This window comes from Myotis myotis, unplaced genomic scaffold (genome assembly GCF_014108235.1).
Source record: "Myotis myotis isolate mMyoMyo1 unplaced genomic scaffold, mMyoMyo1.p scaffold_m19_p_19, whole genome shotgun sequence".
NCBI lineage: Eukaryota > Metazoa > Chordata > Mammalia > Chiroptera > Vespertilionidae > Myotis > Myotis myotis.
The window spans coordinates 10375724-10396714 of NW_023416323.1; the positions used below are offsets into that span (position 1 = coordinate 10375724).

The 20991-nt window shown below is 49.3% G+C and overlaps 1 protein-coding gene and 1 long non-coding RNA gene across 3 annotated transcripts; one reads left to right on the forward strand and one right to left on the reverse strand.

Moving 5' to 3' along the window:
• Window positions 1-8676: 8676 nt before the first annotated feature.
• On the forward strand, window positions 8677-20793 carry CLIP3 (CAP-Gly domain containing linker protein 3). 2 transcript variants are annotated; one of them, XM_036346068.1, is made up of 14 exons: window positions 8677-8815; window positions 9119-9322; window positions 12384-12523; window positions 12611-12704; window positions 12896-13057; window positions 13454-13572; window positions 14476-14712; window positions 16736-16871; window positions 17024-17152; window positions 18002-18145; window positions 18211-18334; window positions 18527-18591; window positions 18939-19011; window positions 19328-20793. In XM_036346068.1, exons 2-14 carry the CDS (start codon window positions 9157-9159, stop codon window positions 19380-19382), a joined length of 1644 nt encoding a protein of 547 aa, XP_036201961.1. In that variant the 5' UTR covers window positions 8677-8815; window positions 9119-9156; the 3' UTR covers window positions 19383-20793. The 2 variants fall into 2 exon arrangements, with proteins under 2 accessions (XP_036201961.1, XP_036201959.1); XM_036346066.1 differs by lacking the exon at window positions 19328-20793 and having other exon boundaries at window positions 18939-19084.
• On the reverse strand, window positions 16187-19403 carry LOC118674372. The gene is made up of 3 exons (XR_004973623.1): window positions 19294-19403; window positions 18958-19049; window positions 16187-16808 (listed from the first exon to the last, which is right to left on the reverse strand). It is a non-coding gene; the product is annotated as an uncharacterized LOC118674372 (long non-coding RNA).
• Window positions 20794-20991: the final 198 nt, after the last annotated feature.

Genomic DNA, 20991 nt, shown 5'->3' on the forward strand with positions numbered 1-20991 from the left:
GGAGCTAAGTCTTTAAGGAGTGAAGAAAAGTTCTCTGGGGAAAAAATAAATGGAAATTGTACTTCAAAAAAACCCCCAAAAAACTGGGAAAACAAGGACCTTGCCCCTAGGGCAGTGATGGCGAACCTATGACATGCGTGTCAGAGGTGACATGCGAACTCATTTTTTTGGTTGATTTTTCTTTGTTAAATGGCATTTAAATATATAAAATAAATATCAAAAATATAAATCTTTGTTTTACTATGGTTGCAAATATCAAAAAATTTCTATATGTGACACGGCACCAGAGTTAAGTTAGGGTTTTTCAAAATGCTGACGCCGAGCTCAAAAGGTTCACCATCACTGGCCTAGGGTAACCTTTCCTCCCTTAGAATATCACTGGTCAGCTGGTCATGTAGTTGAGACCCTCTGATCTTTCCTCCCTAGAGATAGCATCTAGGCATCAGTTATGTTTCAGCTCCAGGCCCAGAAAAACAGCAAAAGCGGACAAAAGATACCATGGCTGACTTCAGGAGCAGCTGCATTGACTAATGACCCCTTGCCCTGGAACCAGCCAATTAAGGAGACCACAACCCTGAAAGGCTGTAGCTGGAAAGCTGATAAATAATCTATTGAGATCCTCCTTTGGGACCTCCCGTAAAATCTCCACCCTCAAAAGCCCTTAGGACTGAGGACCCACATGCTCTCCCTCCTGGGAGCACCCCCCCCATACTCTTCCCCTCCCTTTCTTACCGCCCCCCAACCACTTTACCTTTACCTTCCTCTCTTCTAAGTTTCAAGGACCTTTCTTTAGCCTCTGTAACTTGTTTCCTGAGCCCATTTCCTCCACCACTCACTTCCACTTCTGTGACTTCCTAAATAAAATTTCTCTTATAGTTTGAGTCTTGGCTCTGAATTCTTTCCTAGCCAGAACTGAAGTACTGAGGTTGCTGAACCAAGGTCCAGTTGACCCCCCTGGCTACAGAAGGGCATGCGTGTGCAGTATACCATGAGATCGCTGTGGCTTTGCACCTGCTTATGGTATCTTAGCTTTGAACATTCTGATTAAGATTTCCCCTGTTCAGAGGCCTTGGTTATCCGGGGTCTCTGGCATGGTCCCTACAGAGAGTAAGGTCCTACTTTACTGCTTACTCCACTTTTTACTTTTTCATTTAAGCTGGTTTGGCTCAGTGGATAGAGCATCAGCCTGCGGACTGAAGGGTCCTGGGTTCAAATATGGTCAGGGGCACATGTCCGGGGTTGTGGACTCCATCCTTGGTGCAGGAGGCAGCCAATCAATGATTCTCATCATTGATGTTTCTATCTCTCCCTCTCCCTTCCTTTCTGAAATCAATTAAAAAAAATGTTGAGTCTCAACTTAAAAAACTTACAGAAAAAGATCATTTATTCAAGAAACACTTTCATTCAAACCTTTGAAAAGCATTTGGTAGAGTTTGCAATTCTTTTTACTGCCAATGCATATTTTATTTTATTTTTGCTGAGCTTTATAAGTTCCCCTTATAGATGAGGAAAGATGGCATAAGAAGCGAAGACCTTGTTTGTATTTTAATCTTTCCAAAAATATATCTCGGTAGGCATTATTATCTACGGTTAATTGAGACTTAAAGAGGTGAAGTAACTTGCATGTGACCACAAACTAGTAAATGGTGGAACTCAGGTGGAGGACCAGGTCTGTCTGGCCCCAAACCCATGTCTTTTTGTTTTAATTGAATTTATTGGGGTAACATTGGTTAATAAAATATATAGGTTTCAGGTATACAATTTTATTTTATTTTAATTTTTTTAAAGACAATCCTGCTGCTAACTTCTGAATTATTTTTTTAAAATATTTTATTGATTTTTTACAGAGAGGAAGGGAGAGGGATAGAGAGTTAGAAACATCGATGAGAGAGAAACATTGATCAGGTGCCTCCTGCACACCCCCTACTTGGTTGCATGTGCCTGCAACCAAGGTACATGCCCTTGACTGGAATTGAAGCTGGGACCCTTCAGTCCACAGGCTGACGCTCTAGCCACTGAGCCAAATCAGTTAGGGCGATATACAATTTTATAATATATCATCTGTATATTGTATTGTGTATTCACTACCCCAAGTCAAGTCTTCTTACATCACCATTTATCCCCCCCTTTACACTCTTCTACCTCCCCACACCCCCCTTAAATCTTTTTAAAATCTATAACTGCACTCCTGTGAACAGGGAGATCAGGAAGGAGGCAAAAATCCAGCCATAGAGGATGGAAGCTGGATGGGCAGGGCAGCAGAAGTGGGAGAGGCAGGTTGATGCTGGTGTTATCAGTGGGGTGCCTTCTGTGTCCCAACCTGTTACCAGTGGAAGTGGAGTTCTAGCGATGTCACAAGGAAAGGAATTTCCTGAGACTTGCATGGGAGGATGAGTGAGGTTTATTTCCATGGAATTAAACTCCTGGGTTTCCAATATCCCATTTCCCTCTGTCTCACCATAGAAAAAGTCTAATCTTATCTTCTGCAGGACAAGAATTAAGGCCACTGTCCAGAGTCTTCACTCCATATTAAAGCACAGTCCATTCCAGGATCAGGCTAGCTTAGCCTGTGTTCCCAGCTACAGTCTATTACATGTAGGGTCTGCATAGCCTTTCTAAGGCCACAGGACTATGAAGAGACAGGGGCGAGTGTGGGTCATGGAGCAAGAGAGTACAACATTGAACAAGAAGCAAGAGCAGAGCCCTGGCTGGCATGGCTCAGTGGAGAGTCAGCTCACACACTGGAGGGTTGCAGGTTCAATTCTCGGTCAAGGGCATGTACCTGGGTTGCAGGTTCGATCCCTGGCCCTGGTTGGGGCTCATGCAAGAAGCAACCAATTGATGTGTCTCTCTCACATCGATGTTGCATCCTCTCTCTCTCTCTCTCTCTCTCTCTCTCTCTCTCTCTCTCTCTCTCCCTCCCTCACTCCCTCCTTCCCTTCCTCCCTTCTACTCTCTAAAAACCAATGGAAAAAATATCCTCAGATGAGGAGTAACCAAAAGAAAAAAAGAAGAAGAAGAAGAAAAGGCAAGAGAAGAACATGAGCAAGAGAGAGGGAACTCTTTGGGAATTATAACTAGGGACTTAACCAATTAACCCTTCAAGATTTCATGTGCTTGCAGTGGCTTCACCCCACTCGCCAATTATCTTTTTCCTAGGTTAGACTGACAGACAAATGTCACCCTGACTTCACTGCACATGCACCCATCTCCCCCTTTGTTGGATCCCTTTCCCTAGTGATCTGCAGGGAATGGACCAGTGGTTCCCTGGGGAGTATGAAGTTGCAGCTTCCTGGTGAAGATGACCATGCTTACAATGTCTGGCCTTCCCTTTGCTTTCTTCTATTATTAACTAGAGGCCTGGTGCACAAAATTTGTGCACCCACGGGGGAGGGGGGTGTCCCTCAGCCCAGCCTGCACCCTCTCCAATCTGGGACATCCCTCTCACAATCCTGGACCACTGGCTCCTAATCGCTCACCTGCCTGCCTGCCTGGTCGCCCCTAACTGCCCCCACCCCACCAGCCTGATTGCCCTTCACTGCCTCTGTGTGCCGGCCTGATTGCCCCTAACTGCCCCTCCCTGCTGGCCTGGTCGCTCCTAACTGCCCCCCTCCTCACCAGCCTGGTCACCCCTTACTGCCCCCCCGCCAGCCTAGTTGCCCCTCATTGCACCTCCTCGCCAGCCTGGTCACCCCTAACTGCCGCCCCCCCACCCCCGCCAGCCTGGTCACCCCCAACTGCCTCCCCTGCTGGCCTGGTCGCCCCTAACTGCCCCCCCTGCTGGCCTGGTCGCCCCCACTGCCTACCCCCTGCTGGTCTGGTTGCCCCACGCAGCCTGCTGTTTAGTCATTTGGTCATCCCTCACTTAACCCCCCTGCCGGCCTGGTCATAGGCAGCTATCTTGTGAGGGCGTGAGGGTTAATTTGCATCTTACCTCTTTATTATATAGGAATATTAATAAACTAGCTAATCATGGGAGTTGAAACTAGCTTGACTGGGAGTTTAAAAGGTGGAATGGTAGAATGCAATATGGGTAAGAGGAGGCAAAGAGAGCCTGGGGTGGGGGACAAAGGTTTGGAACTGAGGGACCCCTGGGAGTGAGTGTTCTCAGAGAGGGTAGGGTTGGACCTAATATCACTGACCCCACCATCCCATTGAAGGATGGCCCCTGGCTGCAGCACATGGACCACCAGCAGGTAGCACTTTACACCCTCCTGCTTCCAGTGGCACTGAGGTGTGTTGTGTGGACAAAAAAATGGGCCATATACTAAGTCTGGCAAGCCCAGGGGAGGCCTGTATGGTGGCCTTGCAAACTCAGAGATCTAAAATAACCACATAGGATGGTCTGAAATTAAAACTTTCCCTAACTGCCTTGGCTGGAGTGGCTTAGTTGGTTGAGTGACATCTGGTGCACCAAAAGGCTGTGGGTTTGATTCCTAGTCAAGACACCTACCCAGATTGTGGGTTTGATCCCCAATTGGGACACATACCAGAGGCAGCTGATCAATGTTTCTCTCTCACATGGATGTTTTGCTTTCTCTAAAATCAATTAAAGAAAAACACATATCCTCAGGTGAGAATTAAAAAACAAAAGTTTCCCCTAACTAAAACCAGTTCATGGTGGGTAGTTATGTCCTAGGATGGTATTTTTCCCTAACAAAGGTCAGTATTTACCTTAACCCTAGCCTGCTTGTTGTCTTTTGCGTCTAAGAAAACATACCTGTGGGATATCAAAGTAATTTCCTTCCACCACCTCCCATTCCTCAAAGTGCAACCACCACACCAGAGGACAGACCACAAATCCCCCTTGTTGTTATTATATCATGTTGTTAACTGTTAACTATCCTATACCCACCTGTGTAAAGAAGTATGTGTTGGCCCTGACTGGGTGGCTTAGTTGGTTGGAGCATAATGCTGCACACCAAAAGGTTGCAGGTTCGATTCCCAGTCAGGGCATGTACCTAGGTTGCAGTTTTGTTCCCTGATTAGGGAGTATATGGGAGGCAACTGATTGATGTTTCTCTCTCTCCCTCTCTCTAAAACAAATATGTCCTTAGGTGAGGATTTAAAAAACAAAATGGTATATGTCTATTTGTTTTCCTTTTCATCCAAACTCATCCAGTCTCCCCACTTTACTTTCTCCTGCCTCCGTAATCTATCACCAATGGATTTCATGTAACCCCCTTACTAGCACATCTTCACCTTTGATTCTGATGTATAAAATAAGTGGTAAACTGCCATTTCTCACAGCATTTTTCTCAGTCCCACTGATACCATTGTAATTAGCTAGTTATTAATAACTAGAGGCCTGGTGCACAAAATTCGTGCACTGGGGGCGGGGGGCAGGGTCCCTCAGCCTGGCTTGTGCCCTCTCACAGTCCAGGAACCCTCAGGGGATCCTTAGCGGCTCCCACCACCGCCGCTGCACTCACCAGCCATGAGCCAAGCTCCTGGCTGAGCAGCACTCCCCCTGTGGGAGCGCACTGACACCAGGGGGCAGCTCCTGCATTGAGCGTCTGCCCCCTGGTGGTCAGTGCATGTCAGAGGAGCGGTTGAGCAGCCTTAGCATATCATTAACATGTTATGCTTTGATTGGTTGAACAGACGGCTGGACGATCAGACACTAAGCATATTAGGCTTTTATTATACAGGATAGGGAAGAAGCATAGGGAAGGCCAGACATTATATGCTGGTCACTGGGGAAGCTTCACCAGGAACTGCAAGTTCACACTCCCCAGGGAACCACTGGCCCATTCCCCAGAGATCACTAGGGGAAAGAGTCCAACAAAGGGGAGATAGACACATATGCAGTGAAGTTGAGATGACTAGGGAAGGTGCCTGTCAATCAAACCTGGGGACAGAGATCACTAGCCAGAGTGGGTGGAGCCACTGCAATATCACAGAAATTTGGGGATAGGCCTAAACAAAGGAAATTGCTCTTTTCTGTTGTTGCTCTTGGCTCTCTTGCATTTGCCCATATGGCCCATAGCATGTGGACTCCACAGGCAATGGACTAATTGACTGCAATGGGGAAACACAAGCTAAGCTAGCCGGACGCTGGACCAGAATTGGCTCCAACATGGAAAGGAAACTCTGGCCACTGGCTCTGATTTTAGCTCCCCAGTGCCGCTGGAAGCAGGAAGGTGCTGAAGCCCCAGTTACATTCTATGACTAGACTATGGGAAATGGGACTTTGGAAACTCAGGTGTTTGATTCCACACAAATAAAAACCACTTGTTCTCTCATTAGAGCCTCAGAAATTTTTTTCTCAGGATATCACAGGAATTCCACTCCCATGAACAACAGTGGGGATGAGAAATTCTCCCCACCGGTAACACCTTTTTGTTTCCCTGCAATTATCGTCAGTTTTGCTTAAATAAACTCATAAAAATTCTTATAGGTTAGGACATTTCTTACTTCGGCAGATTCTGTGCTCTCCATCTCCTTGGCACTGCCCACCAAGGTGAGCGCAGGGTGGTCCCATTGTGGAGGCTGACCACCCACCGCCCTACCCTCACCTTCTTCACCTGGGAAGTAAACTGTGGAGTCATGTCTTGAGGGAAGTCCTTCAGCTGGAGCTGCAATGTGGCTGCCCTTAGAGGCTTTATGCTTGGGACTGAGCCTGACCCTCAGCCCTCCCTCCTGTCCGCAGGCCCAGCCATCCCAGCACCTGGCACTGAAAACCTGGTGGTGTTAGGGCCAGCATTGGATACCCTGAGGGCCCGGCCACCATGTTCCTGAACCCCCTGAGTATTTTGCTGGCTCCTGCATGGCCTTGCCCTGGAGTCCCCTCTCAGCACCCACAGGCTGGGCTCAGCACTGGGCAGGAGAGAAGGCTGCAGCAACTCCAAGAGTGGCACCAGGAGTAGCGAGGGCTATAGAACAGTGGGTGCAGCAGCTACGCATGGAGAGTCTGCTGTGAAGGGTGAGTGGGGCCTATATGTTTTTGTTTAGGCTAGAGCCCAATATTTAAAAATCAGAACATTTCAGCCTTACCTGGTTTGGCTCAGTGGATAAATCGTCAGTCTGTGAACTGAAGGGTCTCAGGTTTGATTCCAGTCAAGGGCACATGCCCGGGTTGCGGGCTCGATCCCCAGTGTGGGGCATGCAGGAGGCAGCCGATCACTGATTCTCTCGCATCATTGATGTTTCTTCTCTCTCTCTCTCTCTCTCTCTCTCTCTCTCTCTCTCTCTCTCTCTCCCTTCCTCTCTTAAACCAATGAAAATATATTAAAAAATGTATTTGCAGGTTCAATCCTCAGTGGGGGAACATGCAGTCGATCTATGTTTTGCTTTCACATCGATGTTTCTCTCTTCCTCTCTCTCTAAAAATCAATAAAAATCTGTTTTTAAAAATCAAAATCTGATCAGGCTTTTTTTCTGCTTACAACCCCAAGGCTAAGCTTGAGGCCCCAGGGTCTGGCCTTGCCTGGACAAGAGAGGTAAGAGGGGTTCCAGAAAGGAGCCCCCACAGTGCCTCTGAACTAAGGTGTCTCAACCTGACAGCCAGCGGGTTGGACATGGCCCACAGATATTGTTTGTTTGGCTTCAACAGTGCTTTAAAGTAATTTCTGATCTTTCCCAGAGGCTCAGCAGATCTAGCAGCGCTGGGTTAATATGCCCAGTTAGTAGCAGTCAGCTGGAGCTGCAATGTGGCTGCCTTTGGAGGCTTATGCTTGGGGGTGTGGCCTGAATCATGGTGGGACACAAGAGGGACACACAGTGGGGCAAGGACAGAGCTCAGACTCAGGCCTGGGGCTCTGCATGAAGCCTTCCAGGGCCCCTGGACTTATTGTCTTTCTCTACTTCCCTGTTCCCACTTGATCCCTGTCTCTCAATCTCATCTTTTTCCACATTTATCTTTGTCCATGTGCTTCCCAATTGCTCTGTCCTCCCATCTATCTCTCCATTTCCCCATGCCTCTCTTCATCTGCATTTTTCTGTGTCCTCCATATCTATGTCCCTGTCTCTCTGCTCCTACTTTCTTCTACACCCCATGTCTGTCTCTCCATGTCTCTGTGAGACAGGCCAATAACTGGCTTGATTCCTTGTTCATTGTATACTGCTTCTGAACATCTAATTATTTTTAGTTGTCTAAATAAAATGCCTCTAAAAAAATAATAAATAAATAAATTAATTAATTTTAAAAGATACAGGTTCTGAGAGGGTTGGCAGATCTGTAGCAAGGTAATTAAAAGCCCAGGCTGTCTGTTTTCAAGTCTTCGCTCCAAAACCTACTTGCTGTGTGCCCTTGGGCAAGTGGCTTACCCTCTCTGGGCCTGGTAAGTGCTGTGGAAACTCTGTGATGAGAATGATGATGATGATGATAGAAATCATATCTGAGACATCCCGTATAGAGGTCAGATCTCAGTTCTCACAGAGAAAACACCCATCACCACCAACACCGCCTTAACTGGCCAGGCTTACAGAAAAGCTCCATCATGAGGGTGAGGGTCAAAAAGCACTGACTCCGCTTTCCCATTACCCTTGTCTCTGCTTCATATCTCTCCGTCTCCGTGTCTCGCTTCCTTCTTCGTGTTCACCTCTTCTTTCCTTTCTCTCCCCATCCTCCGCGTCAGTCCCCTTCCATCGCTGCGTCCAGCCTTTCCATCAGCGTGAGGAGCCTCCCAGTATCTCCTCCCTCACGCCGGGTCGTAAGTAACAGCGCGCATGCGCCTTCAGCGCCCCTCCCTCTCTACCCCCCATCTACCACCGGCTTTTTTCTCCTTCTCACCCATCACTTCCCCTGAAACTGACACCCCATTACTCCAGTCCCCCCACTCTCAGCTTTCGTCTGCAGCCCTGTTTGCCCAAGGTAAGATGGGTAGAGGGGAGGCCCGCGGAGAAGGGGAGGGGCGAAGCCTCCAGCATCCAGCATCCAGAGATAAACAAACCTGGGGAGGGGGCGGCCTAGACTGAGGGCCCTGACGCGATAGAAGAATGGGGGGCTGGGCCTGCGGGAAGTGGTAGACACTGGGCCCACATGCTAGGGCCCTCTGATGGGAAATGGGCATCCTTATGATTGCTCCAAATCCAGAGCTGGGAATGTGAGGCCCTGGGAGCTTCTGTGGGTTGGGGAGCCTGTGGGGTGCCTTCTCTAGCTGACCTCTGCTTCCAGGATTTGCCTGAAGGCCGCCCTGAGGGCCACCGAGGATCATGACTAAGACAGATCCTACCCCTATGGCCCCTCCGCTCTTGGACAAGGAGGAAGAAGAGGATGAGGAGGATGAGGAGGTTCCCGAGGCCCCCAGTCCCACCCAGGAGCGCCGACAGAAGCCTGTTGTGCACCCCTCAGCACCTGCCCCCCTCCCCAAGGATTACGGTAACCATCCTCCCACCCCAGAATCTGGCCCGGAGCCTTAGATGGCCAGGCAAGAAGTCTTAGCTGCTGAGTCCTTGTATTCCAAACGCCCCCCCCCACCCCCACCCCCCACACTCATTCATTCATTCGTTGGAGAATGAAATTGGAATAACTTTAAATTGGTTCATGATACATCATTTAGTCATTTAGTCATTCAACAAACATTTGCTTAAAGTCTGCTGTGGACCTGGCTCTGTGTTAGGAGCTGGTAGCACAGCATGGAGCAAGATAGATCCAGTCTTTGCCCTGAGAGAACTCACAGGCCTCTATAATGACCATACAAATAAGTATAATAATATAATATAAATATGTAATTACATGACATGATGAGAAATTGTGCTTGCCAAGAACAGAATACTGCAAGAGTTTGTTAAGACATGGTTTCTCTAAGGAGAAGGTTTGAGGGAGACCTAAGGATGAGTTGGGGGTTAATCAGGAATGGGTTGGGGGAAATGGAGTCCCAGGATAGGTGACCATAGGAGGAACTGCAGGAGTGAAGGTTCTGAGGAAGGAGGGTGTGGAGCTCAGAGGGTTCTTCTTGGAGAAACTGAAAGTATCTAATCATCAAGCAGTATTTATCTATTGTTACTACTCTGTGACAAGCATTATGTTGGGTGATAGAGATTTAATGGTGAGCAATCTAGGCATGATCCCTTCTCTCAGGAGAGGAGAGACTGAATAATTAACAGATCAATAAACAGGTAAGTTCAGATTGGAGTAAGTGCTATGAAAGAAATAAAAGATAGAAATAAATAGAGCCCTAGCCAGTTTGGCTCAATGCATAGAGTGTCAGGCCATGGACTGAAGGGTCCCAGGTTAGATTCCCATCAAGGGCACGTACCACGGTTGCAGGCTCAATCCCTGGTCTGTGTCTCCCTCACATCGATGTTTCTTTCTGTGTCTCTTCCCCCTCCCTTCCACTCTCTCTAAAAATCAATGGGAAAATATCCTTGGGTGAGAATTAACAAAACAAAAAAATAGATAAATAAAATAAAAAAGAAAATAGAGAATGGCTAGAGGGAAGCAACTTGAGACAGAGAGGTCAGGGTGGGTCTTGCTGTTGAGGTAGCATTTAGGCTGAGACCCAGAGCATGAGGAGAATCAGTGGAGAAAGAGAGTTCCAGGCAGAGAGCAGCAAGTGCAGAGCCCTGGGTGTGGAACAGGACTGAGTTTGGAACAGAAAGCAGCTCATGGAGCTGCAGCTGGGGAGTAATCAGTTGAGGTGAGAGGTTGGCAATGGGGCTTAAAGGCCATGGTGAAGACTTTGGATATATTCTAAGTGTGATTGGGAGAGAGCATTTGTGGGATCGTTTAAAAGCAGAGAAGTGATGGGTCTCATATGTTTAAAAGGTAGAGAGGGTGGGGCTCAGCTGGAGTTGGATATAAGGAGCTTTTAGAAAACATTGGCTGTGAGGGTCAAAAACTAGTGGGACATATCACCCAATAGAGGTGAATCAGAGAGGCAACAAGTTAACCTCAGTTTGGTAGAAAAATAAGGAAGTTATCTGGATGTCTGGGCAGGGGGTCCACCCCAGGAAACTGGAAAATCTCCTTTGGAAATGCAGCTAGATACGGCCAGGGCTTTTGGCCTGGTGGGAAGTGAGAGGGTCTGGGCTGAAAACAAGCAGGATTGGTCACAGAAGGTGAAGGAATCTGGAAATGTGGTCTAGGACAGAGAGAGGGCTAAGGTGGATTCCAAGAGGAGCTCATGTATTTGTTTATTAAATGTGTACATTAATTCAGCAGAGATTGACTGAACACCTACTCTGTGCCAGGTTTTGTGCTGGGCTTTGGGGATAAAGGGGTGGATGGGTAGGGGGACCATGGCAGATTGGAACATAGCACTTATATCCTAATGAGGGAGACTAGTGAGAAAGTACGAAAGAAGAAAAAAGAGAAGAAGAGGAAAAGAGGGAGGGAGGTGTAAACAAGTTGAGTAGTGATATGTGTTGTGATTAAAGAAATAAAAAAGGGCAGGAGATGGAGAAGGGCAGAAGTGCTGATTTCGACAGGGTGGTTGGGGAGGCCTCTCTGAAGAGGTGACATTTGAGCAAAGACCAGCAAAGCCTTGAGAAGATCTGAGAGAAGGCTGCCCCAGATAAGAAAAACAGCAAGTGCAAAGTCCCTAAGACAGGAATTTGCCTGGTGTGTTGGAAGGATAGAAGGCCAGTGTGGATGCAGGGGAAGTTGAGAATAGAAAACAGACAGGCCAGTTTGTGCAGGACATGTAGGCAGAGGGAAGGATGTGGTCTATATTCTGAATGTGATGGGAGCCAGGTCAGGATTCTAAGCCAAAGAGTGATGTTTTATGACTGGGATTTTAACAGAAGCACACAGGCTGATTCCTGGAGACACTTTCTATGCTGCACTTCTCTGGGCTCTACATCATCTGATGTTTCATTTACTCACTCAACATGTACTGAGTTTCTTCCATGTACTAGGTACTAAGCTGGGTGCCGAGGTTACTACAGAGTGCAGTACTCATCAGTCTAATAGGGGAGATGGAAGTTCCTCTGAGCACCACCTGGCTGGCCACAGATTGGGTCCTAACCATGCATACATTTTATGTGGACTGCACAGCATTTGAAAACTTGGGGAGATTTTTCTTAAAAACTAGGATTTCTGTTTTAAATTATTATTTTATTATTATTTTTTTTACTCTAGAAATTTGTCCAAACTGTCCCCATGCTCTGTCAGGGCAACAGTGCACTAGCAACCTCCGTGGGCACGCAGACTTGAGGGTGCTACACTCCTTATCACACTCTGTTCAAGAGGTGGTGTTTGCTGCTCCATGGGAATTGCTCAGTCTTCCAGTTTTTTAAGACATAGTGGGCGTCCAGATTTTTATGTGAAACCTCCTGACTTTGACACCTCATGCTGGCCACATGGAATATGCCTGTGGCCGATGCACCACTACTTTGAGACCCTGCCTTAGGGAGGGTCTTAAAGGCAAACCCTAAAGCTCCTCTGGAAGGAGGGGGTCAGCTTGCTTTGGATGACTTTAGACCTCTCACCACTTCAGCTTTCACCTTCTTCGACCCCAATGACCCGGCGTGCCAGGAGATTCTGTTTGACCCGCAGACCACCATCCCCGAGCTGTTTGCCATTGTGCGCCAGTGGGTGCCCCAAGTACAACACAAGATTGATGTCATTGGCAATGAGGTAAGAACACTGGGGAAGCCAAGGAGGGAGAGGATGGGGATCCCTTGCATGTTTCGGGAACCTTCCCCGGTCCTCTGGTACTCCCAGATTCTGCGTCGAGGCTGCCATGTGAATGATCGTGATGGGCTGACCGACATGACACTGCTCCATTATGCCTGCAAGGCTGGGGCCCATGGAGTCGGTGAGTGTCCCAACCCCAAACCACATGCCCCAAAACCTAGGCCCTCAGACCCGACACCTTCAAAACCACCCAGAACTCTGGTCCTCAGATCCCCATCCTAAACCTTCAGCCTAAGATCCCAAATTGCCCTCCCTGAGACCCAGGAAGTTCCTCATGCCCTGGACCCATGACTGACCCGGGCTGTCATGCAGGGGACCCTGCTGCGGCAGTGCGCCTCTCACAGCAGCTGCTGGCGCTGGGCGCAGACGTGACCCTGCGCAGCCGCTGGACCAACATGAACGCACTGCACTACGCAGCCTATTTTGATGTGCCCGACCTTGTGCGTGTGCTGCTGAAGGGTGCTCGGCCTCGAGGTGAGGGGCGAAGTCCAGGCTGGGGTGGGAGGCCAGGACCCAGTGAAAGAACAGGCCCTGGAAGCAGAGTGAGGGTGCCCAGGGTTTTGGGGATGGGGATGTGGTATGAAGAAGGAGAGATACCAAATGATGGGGCCAAACTAAGCCCTGGCTTGGCAGGAAGGGGGCACTAAACTGAGGAGATAGTAGGAGGCTGGAGACTAGAGGCATTGGAGATGGGGTTCAGTGGTTCACTACCCCAGGACAGGGCTGGACCTCGCAGGGAGGGGCCGGTTTTATGGAAGGCACTGGGGCTGGGAGGTTAGCAGCCTGTTAAGAGATGGAGGCTGGAAGGTAGGGGGATACCTAGAGTGCCGAAAACACTTACCAAGATCTCTCCTCTCGCCCACCTCCCAGTGGTGAACTCCACGTGCAGTGACTTCAACCATGGCTCAGCCCTACACATCGCTGCCTCTAACCTGTGCCTGGGTGCAGCCAAATGTTTGCTGGAGCATGGTGCCAACCCGGCGCTGCGGGTACTGCCACCTTGGCTCAGCACTTTTATCTTCCTTCTCTTTCCTCCCCCATTCCTTTCCAGGCCAGCAGGCCTCTGCAGAAGATGAGGGGGGCCCTGACCACCTGCATCTCTGGAAGCTCTCAAAACATTACAAAGATCATCTGTACCTTCAACAAATGACATAATAGCTGACATTTAGTTAGTGTTCATGATATGTCAGGTGAACTGTATTAGGAGCACTGTTTTACAATGGGGAAACTGAGGCAGGGTCACCCAGCAAGGACTTCTTTCAGTCCTGGCTGATGTTGTGGCCTTATGTAGACAGTATTTAGAGATCATGAAGAAAGTCGAATGAGACTCTTGGTGAATGAGAGGGTTGGGCCCAGCATAAGCCCTCAATATGATCTTTGACCCCAACCCATCCATTTCTAGGTCCTATCTTTAATATGAGTTACTCTGCAGCATCCCAGGAACAGATATCTTGGGTTGACACCTGCACCCCTGAGGTCTTGCCTCACCTCCTTCCCCATTGGCTCAGTTGGACCACTGACTCAGTATTATAGGAGCCCATTTTCAGTGTTCATTCCTCACATGGCCCCATTCCTGGCCTGGGGTCTCTGAGGGCATGGCCTCCCTAAAGGCGTGACCTACAACACTTGACCATAACCTTCAGTCCCTAGCAGCTCTACCCCTAGTCCCTCTCCCAATTACTTGACATCCCTAGCCTGAGATCTCATGGGTGGATTTCCCTGGAACATTGTCTGCACCTTAATGTCCCACCCCTTCTTAGTCCCATGTTGACCCAAAGTGTGACCTAGTCCTACCTCTGTTTCACCTAGACCCAGGGTCTTGGGGCATGGGTTCAGTGGGGGTGCAGCCTGTACCACTGAGTCCTTGTCCCTATCTTTCCATTGGTCCTCAGAACCGAAAGGGACAGGTGCCAGCGGAGGTGGTCCCAGACCCCATGGACATGACCCTGGACAAGGCAGAGGCAGCACTGGTGGCCAAGGAGCTACGAACACTGCTGGAGGAGGCCGTGCCACTCTCCTGCGCCCTCCCCAAGGTCACGCTACCCAACTACGACAATGTTCCAGGCAATCTCATGCTCAGCACATTGGGCCTGCGCCTGGGAGACCGCGTGCTGCTGGATGGCCAGAAGGTCAGGGACTAGACCGGGTAGGGAAGGGGAGGACTCAGCCCTCAGCCCTTAGGACTGGGTCATTGGGCAGTGTGCAGACTTTCCCTTTGTTGACCCACCCTCTAATGATTCACATTTATTTTACCCAACAGTTGTTCTGTGAGTGCCTCTTTTGTGCCCCAACCTGGGTTGAGGTCTCAGTCCAGTGGGAAACAGATCCATCAACTGCCAGTGACAGTCCAGAGTAGCGGTGGCTATCATGGGGAAGCACAATCAGAGTGGTCAGTGAAGCTCTGCTCCATCTGGGTCCCCTGAGCTTCTTGGTCTCCAGTCAGGGCCCACCTCTGCTCCCAGAGTAGTCAGTACTTTGGAAGAACAGTCAGGGGTGTGGCACGAGATGTACCTACTTGAGGAGGAGGAGTGAGCTAGGAGAAGAGGGTCTCAGGTAGGGGGAGCAGATAAAAAGGTCCAGAGAACAGAGAGAATCTTCGTCCAGGCATTCCAACTTTGATTCATTTACTGGTGTCCCTTAGGCTCCATGCTGGACCAAGCCCATTCTTGGGGATAAAGGGCTATGTCAGACCCAGCCCTGCTTTCATGGAGCTTCATTTCTAATGAAAGAGAGTCAATAAAGTAAACCATAGTTAAGATCAATTCTGGTGGCAACGAGGGCTTTGGGAACCATTCAATGCTTGGATTTAGTAAGCTGTCCCTGGGTGAGGGTAGAGGTGGTTTTAGCTGGGTGTTCTAAGAGGACTTCTCTAAGGAGGTGATGTATGAGCTGAGATGGGAAAGAACTCACCTTGTGAAAATATGAAGACAGAGCACACAGCAGGTACAGAGACCCTGTTATACAGGATGGAAGATGAGGTGGAGAGGGCAGGAGGGGCTGATCATACCAGATCTGCATGCCACTGGAAGGAATCTGGATTTTATTTCTTGAGAAAGCATAAGAGTTACATTTTGTTCCCTATCTTTTTGCACCAGTCCCATCTGGAAAGCTGTGTGTGATCTAGTTAAATTCATGTGACAATTCTGAAAGCAGGATGAATTACTCTTCCCATCTTACAACCCAGAAGACTCTAGGAAGCTTAGAGAGGTGAAACCCTTTGTCTGAGGACATGCAATAACCATCCCTGCCCCTAAGAAAATCAGCATAACACAGTAGTTATGAGCTTAGGCTCAGGGATTTACTCAGGCAAATCTTACCAGCTCTGGGGCTTGGGGTCAGTGATTCTGCCTCGTTGGGCATCAGTTGCTCCATCTGTACAAAAGAGCTAATAACAGTACCCATGTCAGAGGGTAGTATGAGGTTTAAATTAGTTAAAATGTCTAAATTCCTTTAGGGCTTGGTGCATCTAAGTGCTGTGTGCCAGGTACTGCTCAGATCCCTCTAACCCTCCAAAGTGGCACTTTTTATTAGCCCATCCTCTAGACAAGAACTGAGGCTTAGGTAAAGGAGCCTCACGCTATTATAATAACCACACTCCCTGCAACTAAGCAACTTGACATATATTAAAAGTGTTTCAACCAGACAAAGCCTAGGAGGTGGACTGTTATCTCAATTTTCCAGATGAAACTAACCCAGAAGGTCCCAGGACCAAAGTTACATGATAATAGTAGTCAACACTCACTAACCCCTTACTCAGCACCTGGCCAATCTGAGAGCTTTAAATGTTGCTGTAACTATGCTGTCCAATGAAGTAACCACAAGGCACACGTGGCTATTAAGCACTTGAAATGTGGCTGGTGTAATTCATTTAATTTTAGTTAAATTGTCATCTATTGGCTAGTGGCTATTTATTGCATTGAACAGGGCAGCTCTATAACAATCCTATAAGGTGGGCACAGTTTCTGTTCCTATTTTGCAGATGAGCACATTAAGGCACAGTGAGGTTATGTCATATGGCCAGTAAATGGTGATGTCTGAGTTGAGATTTGAGTCTGGAGCTCCCTCATCTCCCTCACCACACTGCCTGTGAGCCAGTGATCTATCATAGCCTCCTAAGGCCTCCCCAAGCCACATCCTCCCTTGTTTTTCCAGACGGGCACACTGCGGTTCTGCGGGACCACGGAGTTCGCCAGCGGCCAGTGGGTGGGCGTGGAGCTGGACGAACCTGAGGGCAAGAATGATGGCAGTGTTGGTGGTGTCCGGTACTTCATCTGCCCTCCCAAGCAGGGTCAGTACCACTGGGGGCCCAAAAGGAGTGGCGGGTGGGGTCCACTCAGTAGTTCTGTGGCTGACTGGGTAATGGGGGTTGGAGGGTGATATTGGGGTAGAGGCATAGAGCAGAGACTTGGACAACTCCCAGCCCAGGCTCTATCCCTCCAGGTCTCTTTGCATCTGTGTCCAAGATCTCCAAAGCAGCGGACGCACCCCCTTCATCTGTCACCTCCACACCTCGCACTCCCCGGATGGACTTCTCCCGTGTCACTGGCAAAGGCCGAAGGGAACACAAAGGTCAGAGAGGGAGCCCGAGGTGTGAGGAGAGCCAGTCTTGGAGATAATCTGTGGGTAGCCCAGCTTCTATGATTCAGTTTCTCCTCAGGTCCAAACTCCCTAATTTTAGAGGATGACCTTTAGTTCTTTTCTTAATTTTTAAATTTTTTTTATTGATTTCAGAGAGAAAAAGAGAGGGAGAGAAAGATAGGAACATCAATGATGAGAAAGAATCATTGATCAGCTGCCTCCTGTACACCCTTTACTGGGGATCTAGCATGCAACCTGGGCATGTGCCCTGATGGGGAATCAAACCATGACCTCCTGGTTCATAGGTCAACGCTCAACCACTGAGTCATGCCGGCCGGGCTGGGTTCCTGACTTCTGTGACTGGTTTTTTCTATTGGCCCAAATATCCTCAGCTTTGAGAAAGGATTTTGGGATCCTCCCAGTTCTATTTTTTTTTAAATATATTTTATTGATTTTTTTACAGAGAGGAAGGGAGAGGGATAGAGAGTTAGAAACATCGATGACAGAGAAACATCGATCAGCTGCCTCCTGCACACCCCCTACTGGGGATGTGCCCGCAACCAAGGTACATGCCCTTGACCAGAATCGAACCTGGGACCTTTCAGTCCACAGGTTGACGCTCTATCCACTGAGCCAAACTGGTTACGGCCCTCCCAGTTCTTAACTTGGCTGGGACTGTTCCCCTCCACACCAAAGCCCTGCAGTTCTAGGGAAGGCTCTGGAGTTCCTGATTAGAGCCAGAACAGAATTTCTGTCTTGGGGCTTTCTGGTGCCCTGGGGTCCCCAGGGCTGGTGCCTGGAGCCCCCTCCTACCCTCACCCCTGTACCCTCTACCCCCAGGCAAGAAGAAGCCCCCATCATCCCCATCTCTGGGAAACCTGCAGCAGCGAGAGGGAGCCAAGGCTGTGGTTGGAGACCAAGTCCTTGTGGCAGGCCAGAAGCAAGGGGTTGTGCGCTTCTACGGGAAGACAGACTTTGCCCCAGGTGAGGATGGGGATCTGGGCTGGGAGACAGGCAGGGCCTCAAGGTCTGACACTCTTCTGCTTCAGGTTACTGGTATGGAATTGAGCTAGACCAGCCCACGGGCAAGCATGATGGCTCTGTCTTTGGTGTCCGGTACTTCACCTGCTCCCCAAAGCATGGAGTCTTTGCACCAGCATCCCGAATCCAGAGGTGAGCCCAATTCAAAGTATCACCCAGGACCCTGATTCTCTCTTCAGTTGTCTTCTCCTCTTGGACTAGCAGGACAGTATGGATACCCACCCCTACACCTGAGCTCTTTCCGCATGGGCCCCCGACCCCCATCTCCAGGTCAGACCCTGGCTTCTGAGGCTCTGACTCCTCCCACTCTTCATATCTCCCCAGGATTGGTGGATCCACTGATCCCCCTGGGGACAATGTCGGAGCCAAAAAAGTGCATCAAGTGACAAGTGAGTTGGGGGCTGGAGTGTGGGGAGGAGAGTTTGGGGACAGGAGGAAGGGTCATGCTAGTGACAGATTATCCAGTATTAAACTGGGAACAGAGTCCGGGAAAATGATGAAACAGGAACCCCAAGAAGATAGGTGCTATGGGATATGGGGATGTTAACAACAAGCTCTGGGCAGGCACTGGAGACATGGGTAGGTATTGGAGGACACAGAATATTATTGACAAAAAGGTTCAGATGGATATTGGGAATGTGGGGTCCAGGAGTCTGGGTGGGTAGAGTCTGGGTGGGTATTGAGGGTACAAGTGGGACTATCATCCCCTCACCTGAGACCTTGCTCTCCCCTTCAGTGACGCAGCCCAAACGCACCTTTACAACAGTCCGGACCCCAAAGGACATCGCATCAGAGAACTCAATCTCCAGGTGTGTAGCCAGGCCATTGGACACAGGGGTCTGGGGCTCTGGTTGGGGCCAGAAATAGAGGTTAGGAAAACTTGTGACTAGTCAGCTTACTGAGAAACGGTCTTTAGGGAGTGAGGCCCTGCACTAAATTCTGGAGACTTCAACTTTTAAGGGATACTTAGGGGAGGCAGAACACTTTCCACAGGAGCCTGGGAAGGCACAGCCAAACAGGTAGAGGCAGAATCCAGCAAGGCCAAACATTTGGGGAAGAGCTGAGGGAGACAGACCCAGATGTTCCCATACCTGCATTAAGGAGTGACATGGTTCTCCTTTCCAGATTGCTCTTCTGCTGCTGGTTTCCTTGGATGCTGAGGGCAGAGATGCAGTCTTAGAGGCCCTGGACACCTGACAAAGAGACAGTCCCTCTAGCATCTCCTGACACAAGGAGCCCCCAGGTCACCCTGAGATAGATATTCCCAATAACACATCCAGACTAGAGATCCCCATTAGCCAGCCCTTATTAATCACTGAGGCCCATCATTAACAGATTCCCCCATGATAAATGCCCAAATACAGATCCCATGTTACCCAGAAAGATTTCTTGAGTGTAGCTCCTTCAGGCTAGTCCCTATCCTCAACCACTCAGAGCAGGACTCCCAATAATAGATTTCCACATCACCCCAAATGGTGACCTTTTCCACATAATGCTCCACAGCAGAACATTCCTCAGTCACTCATCCCAGAACTCTCCCCCATTAAAAAAGAACCCATCAAATCCCCTTGAAATAAACACAGGTCATGCCTCCAGAGCTGCAGTTACAGACCTTTATGTCACTATGCTACATTTAACATCAGTCCCCTCAAGATGTGATTCCCCATAGTTACCCCCAAACCCTTATATTGCAATCAGAGACCGCTCCCTCCATTTACAAAGACCCCTGCTCTTACCCCTGAAGAAGACACACATTAACCAGGCCACTGACACCTCCAATTTACAGATACCAAAATAGTCCTGGAAGTACTAATTACAGGACCCCCAAGTGTTCCTATCTTCTGCACCCTCAAGAATCCCCCAGTGCCTTGTATGAAGCCCACCCAACATGGCCCACAGCCCCTCTGCTGGCCAGATTTCCAGAAAATTCTCTATTTTTAAAGTGATGACTTTCCCTTTTGGGGGAACCCAAAATTACCCCAAAGCCCTAATTTCCAAGACCCCCAAGCCATGGGATCCCCAAATTCCCAGGGAGTCCTATATGTAAAAATCCAATCCCAAGCCCCCAGGAAACCCCAATCATGGACGTCCTTGTGCCTGGAATGGAGGAGACTGCAGTCAGGTCATGCATCCCAGGCTACCATGGCACCTTAAGCCCTATTTATAGGCACCAGGAGACCCCAAACAGTTATGCTCATCCCTGAAAACTAGAGGACTTCAATGCCCTGAGTCATGGATCTCAAGATGCCAAATTCCAAGAGTCCCAGCTCCCAAAGAACCCCAAATCCTAAAGCCTCCATCTCATACATGAAGGGCATCCCAAGGCCTTGAGGGGATCCCAAATCCTAGAGCCCTCATTTCAATCCACGTTCTGGTCATAGGTCCAAAACACCAAATCTGAGTCACTGACCCTAAATGACGTCACAGCACCCAGGCCAGACTAGCAGCGTGAGGGAGACCCTGAAGGCCCAGGGAGTCCAGGACGGACCTGGGGGCCTCACTACCAAGGACAGCTCAGACTACCCCTTAACTGCATGTCCCAGAACTCAGCATGACCCCTCTGCCCCCTTCAATAAAGACGTTTCTATGGCTTCGCTGTGTCGGACCTGAGTCTGGGGATTACAGCCCTGCCCCTGCACCGCTGCTGGGGGAGGACGAGAGAGGAAGTCCTTCCTTCAATCTCGGCTCCCCGCAGCCTGGGCACAGGACGATCTAGTCCGCGGGGAGTCCTAACAGTCCCCTCTTCTTCCTGTGGTCGCCACGGCTGCCCCTCCCATCTGGGCCCACTC